Below are 14,419 nucleotides of genomic sequence, written 5' to 3'. Positions count from 1 at the left end.
GGGATGGCTTGAATGGCTGGAAGCTGGAAGCTGGGTATACGTGCCCGTGCCCGTGCCACAGAGGAACACACTTACAGCAAAAGCCAGGCTAAAGCGCCGCCAGTCACAAAAATTGTGCTGTTTTTCTGGCATTCCTTTTTTGTTCAGCTTTCCCCGAAAAAGAAGGGAAAAGTGCATAAAAAAATGTTTCGCACCCGCGGTGACCAAAGTATTTCTGCTATTTCGGATGCTGCTCCCCCAAGTGCGCGGCAGAGTGGGGAGCCAGGAGCGGATGGCGGGTAGCGGTCAGGGGGGAGGGGGGAGGGTTCTGTTATTATTGCGTTTTTATGCATGCTCGCATATGGTGAATGTCCTTGGCCATGGTTACACCACATGATATACGGCATTAAAGTAGACCAGAACGAAGAGCGGGCACGAGGGCGGACTTGGGGGTGCCAAGGGGTTTGCACACACATATATATTTGGTAGCTAGTATTAGTGCGGTATATACGCGTCGAAAGTTTTTAAATATTTTAAACTGCAGTGAATTATGGACTCGCTGGCTGATCCCCGGAATGCTTACGCGTAAAATTCTATTCGAAAATTTGTATAAAGGGAAATACACAGGGATCCAAATATGGTATTCTGGTGGGTGTTGGAGAGGCACTGGAATCGTTTAGCACTACAAATCATCTGTCATTAAACAGCGGTTTACCAATAGAAATTCGTTGAGTGGTTCGGTTCGGAGATGAACCGATGAACTATGTTCAAGTTCCGGGACAAACGATTCTCAGTAGGGGCATTAGAGAGCGTTACAGAAGAAATGGCACAAATTGGTCTAAAAAGCTGCCAAATGATGTATGATAGGAGATTTTCCATATAAGATTATTGGAGTAATTGCTTTTCTGGAGAATCGGTTGGATATTCATCATTTAAGTGGATCTTATAAATTGAAATCGAACCTTATGTTACACATTTCCGAATCTCATAGCAAATCGCTTGGCATTTTTGATAGTTTTGATAGTTTTTCAACAGGTTAATGCTCGGTAAATTCATTATTTCTGGTAGCTCCGCCGTAGAACTGTCCTCCATCGAGTACGATACAGCATAATAGCATCCATCATTGGCTATTCGACCATTAATGCGTTGCATCAATACGGATCCCATATATATACGGTTACAGTCCTCTAACCCGATAAGTAAGTTTTATTTTGTTGTCTGGCGCCATCCCAACGCACCTCCCCCCGCCATATTTCACACTTGGGCCATAAGGAAAAACCAAAATCAATACACCAATTAGGGGATATACTGCCCCTCCCCCTCTCCCACTCCCTCTCTCTCTGTCTCTTCCCTACTTTCTGTCCAATTTTGTGATTTATTACGAAACCAGAAAAAGTATGTTAAAGAGAAAGAGAGGCAGATAGAAATGGGTGGTGGGAGGTGGTGGGGAAAAGTTGAGCAAACAACAATAAATTGAGGCAAATTACGCATACGAATGGGCCGCCTGTCAATATTTTCATAGGAAAGCGAGACGTTCGTTAAGGGGTGGAGTGCGGGGGGAGTGGGGGGCACTTAACACCTCCCGATTTCAAATCCAGATCAAATACTTGGACAGGAACGTGGCTTATTAAGTCGAACGGATTACGCATGGCTTGGGAGTCGCTTGGAGGGTGGAGACATGCTCCACGTTGCACGATTTGCTTGTTCCCTGGTGCAACGTGCCCCTGCCACTGCCACTGCCACTGCTGCACCATAGACAAACAAATGGAGCAGGTCACCTTATTTGTGTTATTCTTTGGGATATCAGGTATCGGATATCGAACTGCGCGGGCCATTGGCCCTCTCCCCCGTTGCATTCCACTGCACTGCACTCCCCGATTCCCGCCCGATTGCCCGATTCGATATCTAAGCAAACAACAAACACTGGAGTCGCCCAGAGCCGGGTCGGGTTCTAGCCGTATTTGTTGATCGTAGCTGACACCTTCGAGACTCTGGAATGTCGCCATGTGCGTGCTGGGCTTATCAGCGGCGTGCACTGCCTCTGCCTCTGCCTCTACCTGTTGCCTCTTGCCTCTCGGTTTACCTAGGTATGTGTGAAACCCAACGAAGGGCTGTTATCGGGTGCGAGGGGCACGGTTCTACGGCTCTACGGTTGTGGGGCAGGATCCGATAAGGCGAATAAAGCGCAGTATCTGCAAAGTAAAAGTAAAAGTATTTCTATTTCCTTGTGTCTGCGATTGGTTCTAGAAACCCGCAATAACCCTTGAAACGATTCCCCCAAGACATTACCATTGAAAATGCATGCAACTCGGCAGATTTTGCCAAAAGCGATTTTGCCACTTTATCAGCCTTCATATTCATTTTCGTGCCAATTACATTCGTTAATTACATTTGTACTTTTAAGTTGAATATTTGACTTTTTAATGTGTAACAAGCACAACAAGTTTAATTTTTGAATATTCAAATTTAAATTATTTGCATCTTGGCGCTCGAAGCAAACCCGGTTTGAGTTCGTCGAACATGTTGGCATCAAACCCGAAGCAGGCCGAGGCCGAACTCGCTCGCTGAACGCAAAAATGACTCGCAACACGCGTTTGTTGCCGAGCAACATTTGAGTTTCATTTTCTTCTAAACCCGTTTTTTAAACAAAATCCAATAAATGCAATTATTCAAATTAAGCAAATCAATTAGGAAATTGATTCACCAATCGTATAAAATTAAGTGGGCATGGCTATATGTTCTGTATAGCTGAGAATATTGGATGGAAGAAAGAATAGCGAAGAATTAGTCGTCATAACCGGTTGGCAACAATGAGTCCCATTCCATGCACATATACCCTGGGGGAAATGGATGTTATGGGATTCCAAGGCTCCGTAGGTATCAGGATCGAGATAAATATACACAAGATACTAATAATACACATGAATATGTCTAAAACGTATCAATTTGAGAAAAGGACTTAATAAATTACGTTTGATCTTCATATAAAATTAACGAAATAGGGTATACAAATGCCTATACCCTGGTCGACAACAAATGACAACAAATATTCTTGCTCGGGTGAAGATACGTCACTATTTCCCCGTTATTTGAACCGAGCGGTTGTTGGTTGCTGCGCGCGCGTTATTCGGAATATTCGTCGTGTTTTTCGTGAATGAAGCGTGAACTTTAGTGAATGAACAGTGTTTTTTAAATTGAATAAACAAAAACTAAAAAATAAATCAAACCAAGGAGCAACTTTTTTTAAAGAGGTGGAACAACAAAATCGTTGTATTTCAGTGTGTGAAGTTTTTGAAATAAATTCGAATAAAAGTGGAAAGATTTAAACCAAAGAACGAACCTCAGAAAGCGTTTCAATCGTATTTGAACCCAAGAGTGAAGTTTTGAGATCCGGAAAGAGGAAATAGTAAATATTTCAACTCTGAAGTGAAGAAACTGTGCAATTTGTGAAAGTTAAAGAAACGTACATTTCCGATAAAAGTACTGGAAATATTTAGTACCAAAAGTGTTATTGGAATACTTGCACATTGAATTGAAACTTAAAGTGAACTTCGTTTGAAATAAAAGTGAAAAACCGTGAAAACCAATTGCCAAACATGCTCCTCCAGTGTCTCAGTCCCCGCTAAGTGACCAAAGCCCCAAAAGACCCAGAACTCCAGCAGAGAATCTCAAGCAGAGATCTCAAGTCCCAAGCGAATCCGCACCGCGTTCCTTCGGAGGAAAGCATCTGCTGAAATGGAGGACGAGCTACGTTGTCCCACCTGCAAGCAGTTGTACGCCAATCCCGTGCTGCTGCCCTGCTTCCACGCCCTGTGCCTGGGCTGTGCCCTGGACATCCAGACTCCGTACACGCCGGGAGTGGCTCTGGCCGTGGCCGGTGGATCGGGCGCCAGCGCCAACGGCGGACACAACGGACTGCACGGCCAGGTGAACGGGGGCCCCGGGTCCGTATCCGGCGGGGGAGCAGCCAGCGGGGTCGCCAACGGAGCCGGGCCGGGGACCCGCCACAGCTCCCACAGCTCGGCCGCCAGCACGGCCAGCTCGAACACGGGCAGCGAGAGCGTCACCTCCGACCAGGACCAGTCCGACAAAGTGAGCATCTTCAGCGAGGCCGACTCCGGCGTGGTCTGCTGCTCGAACACATCCCGTCCGGTCTCGTACGCCGGCACCGGCCAGCTCCAGGGGCTGCTACAGGGCTCCGTGGTCGCGCCCCCCGGCGCCGCCTACTGCCTCACCTGTCCCCTGTGCCGCAAGCTCGTGTTCTTCGACGACGGCGGCGTCCGCAATCTGCCCACCTATCGCGCCATGGAGGCCATCGTGGACCGCTTCTGCGCCCGCGAGGCGCTGCGCTGCCAGATGTGCGAGACGGACCCCAAGGTGGCCTCGCTGATCTGCGAGCAGTGCGAGATCCGCTACTGCGAGCCCTGTCGGGAGCTCTGCCACCCGGCCCGCGGGCCCCTGGCCAAGCACACGCTGGTCAAGCCGCGCGGGGCCCCCCAGCAGCGGGAGTCGGTCTGCGGCGAGCACGAGGAGACCCTCTCCCAGTACTGCCTCAACTGCAAGATCCCGGCCTGCGGCCAGTGCATCGGGGAGCAGCGTCACCAGGCCCACGAGGTGCAGTCCATAAACGTGACTTGCAAGGCTCAAAAGGTGAGTAAAATTTGGAGGCAAAGACTCCCATGCTGCCGCCAAGGACTCGCGGTGGAAAGCCTATTAATCGAGGCCTCCCCCAAGCCAACTGTTTGTTCGGGAAAGATGGAGATACATATATTATTTGCTGAGCCTCCACCGCATATCCTGACCACATCCTGACTCCCTGCCATCCTTTTTTGATTATATTCGTGTTCGTGTTGGGGGAATATTTATGGCTTTTCGCTGGCCTCGAACATTTCTCAGGCAAGATTGTGGTTTCCGGGGGAATGCCCTGCTCTTGGGAGCTACTCTTAAAGTAATTCCGAAACCAGCAAGATCCCAGGGCAGTTATCCTTCTATTGTGTCCAGCAGTCGAATATCTAAATTTCCGCTATGCAAACTATTTCATTCAACAAATTTCTGGCCCCATTTTACCTCCTATTGGCTCTGGCTTTGGCCCCGCTAATTCAGGGATGAGTTTTAAGAGTTGGGTGTCGCTGACTCTTTGCCTTGAAGTCTCCTCTCTTTTGGAATTTAATTGCGCGGAATTCTGCTACCTTTTCGGGGGGTCCCGTCTCTCACCTGCGATTCCTCGACTGGCGTTGTCAAATCACGGGCAATTGTCAGCGCCAAGCAATTTTAATATGGCAAATGCCTGAAGTGCCTGCACATCCTGTCATCTAGGAGCCAGGACAGCAGACAGACGGGCCCATAAAGGGACGGCCCGGACGGTCCGGACGGCCCGGAGTGCGAAAAGTGACAGATTGCAGCGGCTGCCAGAACAAAAGACCAGACAAAACTGGAATCAACTGTCGCGTTTGTGTCGGGTCAAGGAGGATATTGCTCGGAAGGAGACAAAACAAACGAAATGCTTGGCATTTTATTTTTATTTTTTGTGGAGAGGGATAGTCGTAAAGGCGACAAATGTATTTTACAGTGGCTTAGTTTATGCAGTGAAAGTGTCCCCCAGGGGGGCAGGGGGACTCCTCCAGTGGCAAGGAATTTAAAATTAATTTCAAATAGAAAATACAGTACCTCTACGGCTGTTCCCAGTTTCTGGTTTTGTCTGAAAATCGATACTAGAAAAGATTGTTCAGGCAGGGCTGTGGGAGACTTATCTCGAAGCCATTTCGCCGCCCCATTTGTGTATCTATCTGGGTTGCGCTCTTTACCTATCAATTACGCATTCCGTTATATGTTATCTGTTATCTATTATCTATTATCTGCTATCTGCTATCAGTGTTGCGATCCATAACCGGAATGCGTCTCATTTCGGGGCTCACATGGGGAATAACATTTGCCATTTCCTGTCTTCTTAAATGCTTATTTTGTCCGGCCATCAGCCGGCCTGCAGCCGATTTTGGGCATCCATTGTGCTGTCGAAATTCCCTCAGAACAAAAGGCAACAAATCTGTGTCCCCAGGCAGCTGGCTGCTCAGGGCAGCTGCACATCGGATCTTCGGCACACGCCAGGTGAGAAGTCCATGCGGGGCCTGGAATCTGCCGGGATGACACACGCAATACGGGGGGTGACGCCTCCACTCCACACGCTCGATTCCCGCCACAGAACTTGATAAGATAAGCGATTGGTAGTCATCCAGCCTTCGCCAAGACTCATTTTCGATGATTTTGGCCTCGTTCTGTGCTTTGGCCATTATTCACACCCACTGGGTCGGGTCTACCTGTCGCCCCGGCAGGTAATCGCAATGTGGGACGACACTCACTCATCGGGTACTTTCCCAACCTGTTTTCGCCGAGCCAGAGACAGAGAGAGACCGAGAGAGAGAGAGAGAGAGCACCGTAAATCATTAATTTTGGTGTGTGTCTATTATGCAGTGTCTTACGGTGTCCTCTGCCCCGAATCGTGGCAGGGCATCCTTGGCCTGCTTTGCCGCACCTTGGCATCCATCCTTCATTGTTGTTTCTCGCTTTCTCTCTATCTCTCTGTATCTCTGTGTTTTTCCGTTCCTTTGAGATTTATGACACCATCAGAGTGCAGTTGTCCGTCTGAGATATTTTGCAACATGTTTCGTGTTGTACGAGCCACCACCACCACCACCGCCACCTCCCGATGCGACTTGCCACTCCCTGCCACCCTTGCCACCCTGTCCATCCCTCAACCAATCCAAGTCCTGCCGGATGATTTCCTATGCATTTGTTCCGTTTAATGTGGCAGCATTCCTTTGTTTCGTTCCACCATCCCTGGGGCAACGTGCTTTTCGATGGATGTGTGTCGAATCCCAATGGAAGCGAACCCGCCCAGAGTTCGAGTTACTCTTTTTAGGACTTTTTAGGAGCTCAACAATGGAGACCGCAAGTAGGTTGTTTCGTATGTGTACCTCTATACACATATGGGTGTTTGAATAGGTCTCATTCGTGGTTCTGTTGCGCAATGAAGGGGGGAGATTACAAAGAAAATATCTGGAAAATATGTACATACGAGTCTATCATCTATGATATTTTTTAGAAGTTTCTAGGGGTCCATGGCCTAATACTGAAGGACCAACAAAATATCATTGTTCTTTAAAATATTCTCCAATCTTCAAAGCACTTTTCCAGAGGAGTGGAAATGAGTGTTACGGGGGAAAATGTCACGTGACAAATTCTTTTTTAAGGGCCAATTTTGAATGCATCTTGGTCCATTTAATGCCCAAAGATACCTCTATCCCATGGCGTGTCGAATGACAATATACGTAGCAATACCGAATCCCGAACAGCATCCATTTTTACCACCTTTTTGGGACGACCCTCACGAGGTTCGTTTTGCAGCCAAGGACGTTGCAGTCGCAGTGAATGGTGCTTCATCAGAAAAACTTTAACTAAGTTGATCGAAGCCTTCTTTTCTTGAAAATCCACGCCCAAAATCGTAGAAAATTATGGCAGGGCAATGTTCCTCCTTGAATGATATAAAACGCGATTGTAAAAGAAAAAGTCCTTGGCATATTCTAGCCAAAAAATGACAAACCTTCCAAGGGAAGTGGCGACCTTTGACCTGTTCATACGGACTTAAAAGGCAGCCCTTGTATGTACACACAAGATATGCCTAGAATCTTGTTTAGTTTTAATATAAATTCTAAAAATAACTGAAATTTTTGAGGGTGTCCCACATCTTTGTTATTGCATTATTTTTAAGGGTATTATTCTTCAGGAGCATTCAAAGGGCATTCCTTAAATTGTTTATGTCTCTGGTCTCTCCATCCCCCCATTCCCCATCCCCAGTACCCCACTAATTATGAGCAGTTCCCCTTGAGAGTCCCAGAAAAAACGTTCCTACCCCACATTGTTTTCCCTCGCCCAAGTCTTATTTACATTTATTTAGACAGAAATTCCTGTATCTATCCAGGAGGCACCTGCCAGGAATACTGCCCCAAGTCCCCCACTCCCCTGTCCCGACAGGCTGTTCAGTTAATTACAGTCCAATTACAGGACTTTTATATGTACCTACGAGTAGTATGTGTAGTGTGTGTGTTTTCTGGAACACTCGGAATCCTGATGTTGGCAGCAGGCAGGCAGAGTGCAGGCGGGCGGGCGGGCAGGCAGGCAGCCTTTCTGAATATAATTAGGCAGAAAAATGGATTACATAATTAATAAACGAAATTCAGCGGCAGACTAATTAACAGAATAACCAGAGTCTCGGGAGGAAGTGGGAGATATTAAAGCCCAAGGCAAGAAAGGAAGCTCGAGGCAAACAGACGCCGCCACATCCCCAAAAACACGACAGGATAACGCGTGCGAGGCAGAAGGAAAAGCCGAAAAACATGTTGGGAAAAGCTAAAGTTAATTGTAGACAGAGACGGAGACAGAGAGAGAGAGAGAGAGAAAGAGGGAGCGGCATAAAAAATAAATAGAAGAAAATTCGTGGCAATAAAATGAAATGGAAAAGCAGCAAGCAAAAAGGCAAAAACTCGCCTAGCAATGAAAATTCTGGCTCAAGAATATTAACTGAAACAAATGGGGTTAGAGTACAATGTGTTTGCACCCTCCCTGCCCCTCCCTACCCCTCCACAGGGCGCTTTTCGGTGCCTTTCGGTGGTGCTAAAAATATATTTTGTCACCAGTAAATTTCAACCAGAAACAGGACCCCCCATTTTTACCTGTCCGCCCCACCCCGTTTCTGCTGTTGTTTTTTCCAAAGTTAGTCGAAAAAACGAACCCGTTTTCCCCAGTGGATAATTTACAGGCGTTTTCCAATGTTTACTGGGTGTGTTTGTGCTCCCCAAAGGGCAGGGGCAAGGGCAAGGGAAAGCCGTACGATATAAGGGATAATGGGGCAAAGAAGCCGGGCTGAGTGGCACTAAATGTTGCAGACATATGCATTATACAGTCACGTGTCCATCAGCTCCATCACAAGTTTAATGGCCAAAACCCCGGGCCACTGCGAACGGGGAAGTGGTTCGGATATTCCCAAGGGTCTGGCATGGGGACAACTTGTCCTTAGGCCATCATCGTTGTCATCATTCCCTCTCGCCATCGCCATCGTCCGTCAGCACATTAATTGGCACGCATTCGTCGTTTACTCAGCGATGAACAGATAAAGCCCGGGATAATTGATATGGCTAGATCTTGATAAGATCTTGGGTAGTGGAGAATAAAGGAATGGCTAGGAAAAGGCAGGAAAGGGCCCGCCAGAAGAGGAAAGTGAATGCCATAGATATTCAAGGAAATAAATGGATGAGTCTTTGAAGGTTATAATAGCGTAATATCCATGATAGACCAACGTTATTTATATACATCTATGTATATATACATGTGTCGGAGACAGATGAGAATAATGTAAAGAGGAATGCATAGCCTTAAGAAAAATAAATAAATGTCAAACCAGCCGTGGACCCCGCCCACTTGCTGGGAAGGGCTGCCCACTCTCGTTTATCTGAAAATTACTTTTCGCGCGCCTTTTCACCGCCAAAAAGTTGACAGAAAAATTTCCATCTAATTTCGTTGCTCTTTCTGTAATTTATGTGCGTTTTGCATGTGCCCGCGCAATTGTCAAGGTTTTTTTTGTACTTTTTTTTTGTAAATGGTATTTTGCGTTATAATTACTTTTGTTTTTCCGGCCGCCCCCACCTACCGGCGAAGGACAACTTTGACCGCAAAACTTTTCTGGTTTGCCCCCAAAAAAGTCGGCAATGAAAACGGCGTTAAAAAATTATTGGATTTTGCGGCTCAGTGACAGCGGAGGCGCCACGGGGGGAGGCGATCCGAGGCGTGTAATTGTGAGGGCATGACCTATCGGACCCTCAGCCCGTATCACGCCTTCGATTGGTGCCCATTGGTGACCCCGTCCCATATTGATTTAATTTAATTAGTTTTCATTGCCGCTGACCATTTCTGTGATTTTTGATTTCTGATTTCTGATTTCCGATTTCTGCGTTTCGGTGTTTAAAATTCTCTGTTTTTGGGCGTTGGGCGATGAGCGATGAGGGTTTGGTGACCCCAACGAAATGGTTGTAAAATTTTTACTGCCACTGACTCGAATTTTCCCATTTTCCCATTCCCCATTTCCCATGCCCAAGTGCAGTCTGTGAGTAGTGGTTTTTATTGTTTTTCTTTTCATTACTATATATTTTATTTGTGGCTTCGTGTGGCTTCTGTCTCCCGTTGATTGCCTTTGAATGCGTTTCTTGTGTTCTAGATTTGATGTCGAACGAAGAGCAAGTAAAAGACTCGAAATGGAAGTAAATTGAATTTTATTTGTTTTTTAAAATGACACTTTTTGTGCTTTTGTTTACTTTAACAAAGAGCTTTGCTCCATTCGGACGCCTTTAAAGACTGCAGTTGAAAAACATTCAGTAGGAAATATGCAAATATTTAGAAACAAGTATCTTGCACAATAAACAACTAAGTGGCAACATATTGCGGCCCACTCGACGGGCCGTAAATAAACCCGATCCTGCACCTGAAACCGAGTGCAAGCTGCATTTAATTTATGTAAATTCCAGTGCACACTGCCACTCCAATAAAGAGCAGATTTCCTCGCATTTTAATTGCAGAGAGCGCTAAATGTTTATTCTACTATTTATTTAAGCGCTAATTTAAATGATAAATAAATAAATAATGCAGCCGGCAAGTGCTGGCTGCGGTTTTTTGTCGCTTTTGAGGTTTTTTTTAAATATAAATAAATTATTATTGTGCGGTGCCCATCGGTGCACAAAGCAATAATTGACTACTAAATAAATAATAGTGCTAACGCTAGTCTAGTCTCTGACTAGTGAGTACTCCTCCTTATCAATCGGCAAGGTCACAATTGTTGTTTTGTTTTTTTGCAAATTCAAGTCTTATCAGCCGTCAATTAGCCATCCATCCATTCCCCCCCTCACCCCGCAGTGATTGGGTTTGCCTTTGCTATCAGCGGCTTCTGGCGATAAGGCCTCCCCCTCCCACACCCACACCCTGCCACCGCCCCCCCCCCCTCCCTTCGATACTGCTGCCTTTCCACTGACGATGGTATCTGTATCTGTATCTGGTGTTTGCTTTTGTGATTTCTTGAGGTGGGTTTCCATTTGCTGATTGATTTCTTGGATTGCCACACACTCGCCTGTGAACGAGCTTAAAAACAAATTAGACCATTTCCAACGAATGTGGAAATTTAATTGGGGAAAATGCATGCTCTTTCGCTGCCCGATTGGAGATAATTTATTCCTCAATGTTTCAATTCAATTAACATCTGGGGGAAAATGGGATTTTACAATGGATAAATCGGATCTGGCCGTAAATAAAAATCAAAGAGCGGCTACACCGGCTAGCAAATTTACAAGCGATTTAACAATAATATTTGCCAGCAATTTTCACACATTCGGGCCGTATGCAAATTAATGGAAATAATATTCAAACAATTCCATTCGCCGTACCCCGACGGGCAGAAGAATCGAAATCGAAATGCCGAAATTGTTTTTAATTATCCGTAAAAAAATACGACAAAAAATCAATGCAGAATTCCGCCCCCCAGTCCTCTCCAATGCCTTTTTGCTGCTCCTTTGAGTGCCAAAACGGAAGTTTTTAATTTACATGCATATGCAAATTTTCCAGCCAAATGAACTGCGAAAATTCCCACAGCCGAATAAAATGTTTAAAGCGAAAAATCCCTAATGAGAATCCAATGGAAAATTACATCAAAATTCTTTGTTTAAACACATTAAGCGCCGGGCTGGTGGGTGGCACGAGCGGAGTGGATTGAGAGGCCAACGGTGGTTGGTTTGGGTTGGGTTGGGGGTGGTGGGGGATTGGAGACACTTTTATGACTGTTAAACGTTTGACGCTCGCTCTCATTGCCCCGCTTAATGGGGCAGTAAAAACGTATTCCCGTTGTTCTTTTTGTTCTTTTTTTAGTCTTTCATTTTTTAATTAGCCACCACATAAAAAGTCACCCCGCATACGAGTACCGTGCTGCTGCCAGCATGCCACATGTGGCACGGGGCACCAGTGGCAGCACCAGTGGCAGCAACAGCGGCAGCAGTTGTAAGGTGTCGTTAAAAACTACAATGTGAACACCAGGGAGGGGATAAAACACACATATATCCCTGGCCCCCACCCTCTCTGTCACATCCTCCTCTGTCCATGTGGCGGGGGGTTTTTTTTACGATTCCTGCACAGCGCCAACTGTCAACGGGCTTGTTGACGTTTTAAATTTCTTTGCAGGCTGCGTGTGTGGCATGCGAACGCGAAAGGTCGGTCTTGAAGGGACAGCCAGCCAGGCAGGAGATGCCCATTTGAGCTCCAGGGCCGAGGACTGCTCCTGGGGCTGGTCAAGTGTTAATGGCATACTTAGCTGGGGACTTGCCACGGATTTTGTGGCAAGGACACACCGGCAGAATAGAAACCTTAAAGAGGCACAGATATGGAAAGCTGACTCCTCATAAAATGCCCAAAAAATGAGTTAAAAATAGGTATTCTTCTCCAGAATGTGGGATTATGGAATGACCTACTGTTCAACACCCAATGGAGTAGTTCCAAAGTGGATTAGCCATGCCCAAGCGTGTTTTTTGGAGCGATCCCGTTCACATACTCTAGAGCTCTTACACCCTTCTACTCGTATTTTAGAATGCAACGACCTACTGCATGCCTGCAGCACGTAGGCCATTAAAATACTTCGCCCTCCCAAACTCCTCCTTCCAGCGATCGACCCGCCGACAGACTGACAGATGTTTATCAACAGCGGATTTGATGGCATTTCACGAGAACCACACTATAAAATTGATAAGGTGACAAGCTTCAAAATTGGGTAGGGGGTAGGGGCATGGAGTGGCAAGAAGAAACCGAATCGGAGCACATACTGGTGGCGGGAATCGATAGCGAGTGCTCCCTATATGAGGGTTTATGTTTAGTGAAATTATTAGGGTTCTCCCTCAATTATCATGTATCGCAGATAATTTAGTGGGTTTTTACCTCCACCTCACCTCACTTCAGATCCGATCTATTTGCTTTATAATTTCGGACACGTAGCCGCAGAAGGGTAACCAGAACATTGCCATCTGAACCTGAATGTCAATCAAAGTGTCAATCGATGGGGGCGGGAGTGGCGTGGAAGGGGACAACCGACTGGCTGGAACAAACAGCTTTAAGACCCTGAAAGGACCACAATTGACTCGCTCGTAAGTTGGTATAAAAACTTGTTACTGCTATTCGTAGCTCATAACAACCTAGTCACAAGGAAGAGGCGTCCTCCAGCCAAGGAAACAAAGGACACAGTGGGTCGACATCTTGTAAAAGGGATGAAGGCCATTAAAGGATATACTATACGAAGTATGAGCCTGCCAAAGTCCTTTGTGGCCGCATAATAAATATAAAATATATCCAGCTCTATCCTATAAACCATAAAACATGTTCTTTACATGTCGTACCACTGTACTATGTTTAGGATACTCCACTACACTGCACTACAAGAGACAATGTGACAACTTCATGAACTATTCAAAGTGCCTCGACTGGCACTGGCACTGGCTCCGGTAGTGGCTTTGGCTTTGGCTCTGGCTCTCTTCCACTCGGTCCCCCAGGTGTGCCACTCGCTGGCTGCAATCCCCTTCCCTACCCAGTATCCTAGCCGCCAATCCATTGCCCTCAGTCCTCTGTTGCTGGCATGTCCTGTGGTCAGCGCGCGTGAAGTGCTTTGCCTCCGGTCAGCCGTATTGTCATCTCGCTCCAACACCCCCCTCCCCTCCCTCCCCCCACCCTTTGATCCACCGTAACGTACCACTCTCTCTACGGATTGCGGCTTGTCAGCTGTCAGCGTTTTGTTGACCGTCTCTGGACGTTGGTCGGGACGGACTTAAGTCCGCTTACGGTCGAGCCATCTCCGTTCCATTAGCATGTTCCATTTGTGCTGAAAGACGGACAGGCTGCATTAATAATTCAATCCCTCTGATTTCGAATGCAACAACAATTTGATTTATTTGCAGATACAGATACAGATAAGACAAACTTCTAAAGGGGGGACTGCGTCGAGGCGGGGGTTCGGGTGGAAAGATAATGCGAAAATGTATCAAAATATCTGTAATTTATGGCAACATTCAAAACGATAATCGGCTGGGAATCGAAAATAAATAGTTAAAAGGTGGAATCCTTGCAGATGTCTGTAGAGTGTCCTGTTTCCGGGCTCCCCATCACTTCATTTCCATACTCCATTTCAATTATATTAAAACTCCGCTTTCTCTTCTCTTTTCAGGTACGTTAATCCTCCATCCTCTGTCTCTGTCTCTCTCTGGCCATGTCCACTTCCTTTGCTTTGATTCGTGAACCGCAAGTAAGTCCCCATTTGCCTTTTGGTCATTTTGCTTTTTGAAATGAAAGCCTGTGTCAAGGCTTTTGAGTGTCA

At 46.3% G+C, this 14,419-nt stretch overlaps 1 protein-coding gene across 2 annotated transcripts in view; it reads left to right on the top strand.

The window, feature by feature from the left end:
* The first annotated feature begins 2,995 nt into the window (after positions 1-2,995).
* The window catches only part of Trim9 (E3 ubiquitin-protein ligase Trim9), a 72,832-nt gene continuing 61,408 nt past the window's right edge, over positions 2,996-14,419 (top strand). For both annotated transcript variants that reach the window (XM_001356012.4, XM_015181183.2), the window contains exon 1: positions 2,996-4,629. In XM_001356012.4, coding sequence (XP_001356048.3) covers positions 3,715-4,629 — 915 coding nt within the window. In that variant the 5' untranslated portion in view covers positions 2,996-3,714. The remainder of the gene's footprint in view (positions 4,630-14,419) is intronic.

This window comes from Drosophila pseudoobscura, chromosome 4, assembly GCF_009870125.1.
Source record: "Drosophila pseudoobscura strain MV-25-SWS-2005 chromosome 4, UCI_Dpse_MV25, whole genome shotgun sequence".
Classification (NCBI taxonomy): domain Eukaryota; kingdom Metazoa; phylum Arthropoda; class Insecta; order Diptera; family Drosophilidae; genus Drosophila; species Drosophila pseudoobscura.
Note: the sequence above shows the minus strand (reverse complement) of the source record. Positions and strands in the feature narration are given on the sequence as shown.